The sequence below is a fragment of the Bacillus rossius genome, chromosome 10 (assembly GCF_032445375.1).
Source record: "Bacillus rossius redtenbacheri isolate Brsri chromosome 10, Brsri_v3, whole genome shotgun sequence".
Classification (NCBI taxonomy): Eukaryota; Metazoa; Arthropoda; class Insecta; order Phasmatodea; family Bacillidae; genus Bacillus; species Bacillus rossius.
In genome coordinates this window covers 37,849,933-37,856,279 of record NC_086337.1, presented here as the reverse complement: position 1 = coordinate 37,856,279, position 6,347 = coordinate 37,849,933, and the positions used below count along the sequence as shown (strand labels likewise).

The window sequence follows — 6,347 nt, the reverse complement described above, 5'->3', positions numbered from 1 at the left end:
TCTCATGCCTATCTTAGGCCCAAGCAATTTACCAGAGTATTTTAGCCTAAAAAAAAAAAACTTTTTTAAAAATTTTTTTTATTTAGTCATTTGACTGTGCGAGCAATATGTATTGTGATAAGTTCAGTAGAGTAATTTTGGCTGAGTAAAGGTTCACTATAAGAGTTCACCACATAGCCTTTTTAGGCACATTGTTTAGCTTTTCGACATTTGAAAGATATGTTGTTTAAATTACTTTCTAAAATCCACTTAGTACGATGGTATAAATACAGAGAAAGCATTGTAAAGAAACGTGTAATGGGGACTGTTGATAGTGGGAACAATTACAATGTTCATTAATCTAAAACACCAAAAGTACTTTAGGTTTAAAGAACATACCTAGTCATTTTCGTTGTAAACAGCTGTCACAGCCACTTTGGTTTATTTCATTCATATTGTATGTTGATCACATAGAAAAACATGTACACTTTAGTATGTATTTTTCCACCAGTGTATATACTTAAATAACATACATCCATAATTGAAGAAATCTATGTATCATAATAAATATATACAATTCTTTAGCGGCTTCATAGCTTTTCTTCTGAAAGCTTTGTAACCTAAAATGTAATACATACTTTAAATAAAGTGGTTCAGAAACATAGTCATTAAATAGCGCAGTGATAAATTGCATTCGTTCATTCATTCATTCTATCCATTCTTTTATTCATTCATTCATTCATTCTATCCATTCTTTTATTCATTCATTATTTCATTCACTGTTCTTGAAAATAAAAACTACATAACTTGTTTAATACTTAATTGGCATAGTATTAAATGACTTGAAAGCTATTTAACATGTCTTTTAACTTATTTTTGTGATACAGCATCACATTTCTCTTTTCACAGAACAAGCATATTTTCATTTACACTTTCGTCAGTCTGATTGCTTTTTAAGTATAGCTTATTGTCATTTAACATTTATATCACAAAATATTTACAATTAATCATTTTGGCATTCTCTTATTGTAGGAAACTACCTTTTTAACATCAAAAGTATCTAATGAATTACGTAAATATAATGATCTGTATGCATCGGGAGAAAAATATTTTTACATATTGTAAGCATAACATTGAAGTAACTATATTTGTAGTTAAAAAAAAGGCTAATGAAATCCTGAAGATAGTTAAATTGTGGTGTTTCGTGAATGGTACAGTTCTGCTGAACATATCGTAGCATGCAAGTAATTTGTTGCGCCAGCTCTTGGGAAGTGTGTCGGGTCGGTTCGCACGAAGCCGAGTGCGGGCGGTCAGATCCAGACGAACCCCCAGTAGAGGATGTTGAAGACGACGAAGGCCACGGGGAAGAGGACGCGGCTGCGCCTGTCGATCCATTGGGCAATCTCCTGGGGGGTCATGGTGGTGAAGCCGCGCTGGGTCGGCCCGCCCCCCGTGCCGTCGGGGACGCGGATCACCACGTCCGCCAGGTCCTCGGAGCCGTGCTGTCCTCCGCCCGCCCCCAGGCCGGGGCACGGGTTGGTGGCAATCGAGTCGGTCGAGTTCACCGTCAGGGTGTTGCTGTTGCTCTGCGAAATGTCACAGCGCGCGGGCGTCAGTCCTGACGGAACTGCCTCAAATATTTTCAAGACCTCGACATGTATGACATTCGATTGAAATCACTCATGGTAAATACTAGGATGGTTTTCAAAGTCAAGGAACCAAACTTCTAAGTATCAAAAATCGCACACTGGTTAATTTGTCTTTGTCTAAAGCATCGGTTCTCAATTATTTTTTTGGCCAGGGAACCCTATGATATACTTTCTTTTGTTGGAACACCAACTCCTTCAAAGAACATTATTTGACAATAATTGTGCCTGCTTTATATGACGTTTGTCCTGACTCACGGAACCAGGGTTCTGCGGAACACCTTTTGGGAAATGATGTTCTAGAGACATCTCTCTTTCTCCCTCCACCTAGATGTTCTGTCCCCTACTTCCCCTCTGCTGCTTGGATGGCTGGAGGAAGCAAAGCCAGCTCTCGGTTCCCTTGCAGTGTATAGCCACGGCCTAAACCTTCCGAGGGACGAATTTAAGTTTTACATTACATTTCCAACAATCCATTTCGGGCCTTAAGGATCTGAAAGATATTTGCTGGATTTAGTTGTTACAGAGTCACTGTTGTTTCAACAAGCCATTCATTAAAAACACGTTAATTCATAATGCACATGCATTCATTGTTGTAACTAGGGAAGCAGGGCAAAGGTTTGGTTCTCCCAGTCCGGCTGTGAGCGGACCACAGACAATAGATCGGAGTGAAGAATGTTGTCTCAAATATTGAGTGTGTTCGTTTGAAAATTATTAATAATATAGAATTAATTTTTTTTTGGCTAGCCCATTCAGAATCTAATAACATTTTATCTCTCCTATAAGTAGGGGAACCAACAGTTGCCTTGGTTCCATGGAATATTCGCTCTTGCTGTGGCAGATTCCTTCACCTATAGCTCTGTTTTGTTTAGTTGTTTGTTACTACGTCAAATGAACTTGCTTTCAAGAGGACATTAACCTTAAATAAATTAAAAGAGATTGATCTCAATTAGTGACTGCTAAATTTCGTGGTATATTTGACTTCCATGCTTGACTGCAGTCCAACAGGTACTTGAGAAACTGTAAACTGTCTATTGGCTCCTGCTTATGGAAGGAGTAAGAACCCATATTTCTCTTGGACCTAAACCACACAGAATTTGCTACCTGAAGTTTAAAGTGTAAATTCACCATGGACTCGGGGGGGTGTCAAGGGAACGATGGTCCAATCCACTAGGAGAAATGCACATTTGTTTTAAGGGGCAGCGTGGTGTTGGAAATATAATGCAAATTTTTGGTTGTCGAGGAAAAAATAATTCAAGCTAACATCTTGGAAAGTATTTCATGCTGTCATTTCTGTGGTACCACACCACAAGAGGGTAAGTTAGTTCACCACATCATGTAGGAATCCTGTCATGGAGTCTGCACGAGAGTGCAACACCCGTAAGGTAGTTTGTGTTGATAGTCGAGAGAAACTAAAGGCCCCGGGGGGCAAAATATTTTGTTGGGCCCCATCACTATTTTTTAATGTACAAATTTTTTTCAACTCCACAATTTAAAAAAAAAATCTAAAAGTTGGTAAAGTTTACTGTGGCCATAACTGTAAATGTGGTCTGCCTTATCACAGGTTTTCTATGCAATGTATTAACAAACGTGAAACTCGGCCAGGTGGCCCTAGTATCCAGGCCCTGGGTGTTAGACCCTCTCCCCGCCCTCTCTCTCCACGACCCCGGGGGCAGGTGTTTTCGGCCGAAGTTCACGTGCGAGTCCAGCTCACCTTGTTGGAGTTGCCGATGTAGAACATGTCGTTGCTGGAGCCCATTTCCTTCTCGACGTTGGGCCACGACTGGCAGCGGTCGATGTTGCTGGAGGAGCCGAGGTTTTTGCGCCCCAGCTGCGGGGTCAGCGTGCACTTGAGGATGTACTTGCTGTTCACCTTCTTCAGCTCCACGTTCTTTCTGTGTCGGACACAAGACTTCATTGTACTTGTACGCGTTCCATCTTGTTAGCTTTGGAAAGGATTGAGCTTTATAGTACAGGTAAAACGTCTTGCGAGGAGTAAGTAACACAATTTTTTCTGATTACAATATTATTGGAAACCTAAACCTGTCATGGTTCTGAATGTGGTTGATTGAGTTTTTAACTTTAAGGAGTAATAATACGTGATTGTTTGTCTTTTAAGTTTACATATACTCACTTCCTCCTCCATATGGTGTTGACAAAAGCAAACTCCACCAGAGATCCAAAGATAAAGCCTGTGCAAACGATGAACCATATCTCGGTGGCTTTGATGTAGGAGACCTTAGGCAGAGCACTGCCCATGTTGCGAGTGAGAGTGATGAAGGTCAGCATGGTACTGGTACCTGCGGCAGCGCACGACACTTGTAAGACATGGCTACAGCTCAAGTACGTTTAATGAGTGGATTCCAAGAGTTATCGTAGTTTTAGATGAGACTTTCATAAACATTTATCAGAAATAACTAATATATAAAGTTGTAGGGACGTGCTCAGAGTAAGAAACAAAATTTGTACTAGAAATGTTAAGTGGTAAATTCAAAGGTTGTTAAATATTGTTAAACAAATGAACTAAATGGTATTTTTTTTAGTTTCTTTATACCCATCTGTAATTGAATTGATGAATAGTAGATATTTCGGTGCATCATCAGATGTAAGTATTTTCAATCCAGGAAATTAAAAATGTGTGGTGCTTTAAGAGGACTGAAAGATATCAATTTACAAAGAGCTACGTATAGTAAAGGTTCTTTAATAAAGCACATTTAGAACTACTGCTATGCTGGTTCAACAATTTTGCTGTATTTACATCATTGTTATACTTTTAATGGGAATACCAAAGAAAATGAATATACAATACAATATTAGAACAACTTGCAATATCAGGGTTCCCGCAGATATGGAATGTGTGTAAAACAGGGAAACACTGGTATAATCAAAACTTGAAAGAAAAACAAAAACAGGGAAATAGTCAATATCTAACTACAAAACAGTCGCCCATCAGTAATTTTTTAATACTGTTCATGCCATGTCTTAAAACAGCACGTATTTTAATTATAAAATCTGTATACGAATTTTACTGACATTAATTAAGCGTAAGGTGTACAAGCTAATGTGTATTGATTTAATTTTAATTTGATTAATAATAAATTGATTTGAATTTTAATATCTAGTTCTTATCCAATAATTGGTAAGGTATTACAAAGTTTGATAAAAAACAAGTTTGTTTGTTATCGTTTTAAGACTGGCAATGTTGGTTACGAAGTGTTCATGATAATGATAATAGTCTAAAATGTAGAGCTATATTGTGCAGGGAAACATTTTATTGTCAATTTTGCTTGTAATGTTTGTTTGTCGAAATGTGTTGTGATAGTAATATTTACTGTATTATATATATGTTTATTTTGCCAGATATTATGATGAGACAGAGAAAAATATTTTAATGGGATTGGGAAAACCTCAAAGAAATGAGATAAAGTGTGAGTGTGAGAACCCTGAATAACAGGGTTTGTGCACTTCCTTAATATCTTTAATTATCCTTAATTTGTCGTTAATTGAATAAGGGCCCTTAAAAGTCCTTAAATTCCACCAAGAATCATTCAAAACTCTTTAATAAAGACTGATAGCATGCAAGTAATGGATAAATGCTAGAATTTTAATTTTATTTTGTGTCCGACTTGGCAGAATACGTTTCGAGTGTTCAAGTATAATTGGTGAATTTCTGGCCTCGTGATTAGATTTTATATATAATTTCAAATTTTTTAATTTATTTTGTATCTCACATTTAAACTCAAAACTGTTTTTTTTTTTTTTACTATATTACTTTGAACTTACAAAGTAAATATAAATATGATCAAAAAAAATGTTGGGCTTTGAATTTCAGATAGATTTTAAGCTTTGGTTAGATACGTGTCCCAGAGATAATTATGGACAATATGGGTGTATCTATAAGAATTGAAGCGCGTTAAATATTTAACATTGTTATTTTCTTGAGGGATTTTGTGAAATTGCTAATATAGTTTTCTACCTCTTGGTAGTGGTAAAGGCGTTGCAAGTTCAGGGGTCCTTTAAAAATGTCCTTAATTTTTGATTGCGCAAGAGGGTACAAAACCATGAATAAGCTGCTCTGTTTCAAGGAAAAGACACAGGAGCATGACGGTTTGAAAAAAAAAAAGTTCTGAAATCGTGTTGCATTGCACTCAACAAGCCTGAATTCACTCCAAAAAAAAATCTGAAGGCAAGCGACTCGATCAATGCGGGATCGCAGGACGTGCCGATTAGAAGAATACAGATTAAAGAGCACCATGCTAGAGAAGAGAGGGGTAAATGGAAGTTGCCGTGGAGATGTGTGCACGTTGCGGCAAGCATGGATGGAGACGAGGCGAGGATGGTTGGGTAGGGGGGGGGGGGGGGGGCACTCACCCAGCACGGTGCGGCCGGGCACGGCGTTGGGGTCGAGCCAGAAGGACACCCAGGACACGACCACGAGCAGGATGCTGGGCATGAAGTAGTCCATGATGTAGTGGCCCACCTCGCGGGCCAGGTGGAACTGTACCTCCAGGGAGCTGTAGTTGCCCGCTGCGACACACACAAGAAATATGTAGCATTGGAAGGAAACCACTAGGAATATACTTTACATATTAAAAAAATTATTATTTATTTAGGTAATTTTTTAAATGTTATGACAATGTTATTGTTAAAGAGAATGACAATCCTAACAGACAATCTTTCTTTACTGTTTGCCACTATAAGAGCCCACAAACAAGCATCCAAATT

The 6,347-nt window shown here is 38.1% G+C and overlaps 1 protein-coding gene across 1 annotated transcript in view; it reads right to left on the bottom strand.

Annotated features, from left to right (window-relative positions):
- Positions 1-385: 385 nt before the first annotated feature.
- LOC134535978 (pH-sensitive chloride channel 2-like) overlaps positions 386-6,347 on the bottom strand; it is a 42,047-nt gene continuing 36,085 nt past the window's right edge. The window contains exons 6-9 of the mRNA XM_063375446.1: positions 5,994-6,149; positions 3,757-3,922; positions 3,337-3,517; positions 386-1,565 (exon numbers count right to left, since the gene is read on the bottom strand). Coding sequence (XP_063231516.1) covers positions 1,290-1,565; positions 3,337-3,517; positions 3,757-3,922; positions 5,994-6,149 — 779 coding nt within the window. The 3' untranslated portion in view covers positions 386-1,289. The remainder of the gene's footprint in view (positions 1,566-3,336; positions 3,518-3,756; positions 3,923-5,993; positions 6,150-6,347) is intronic.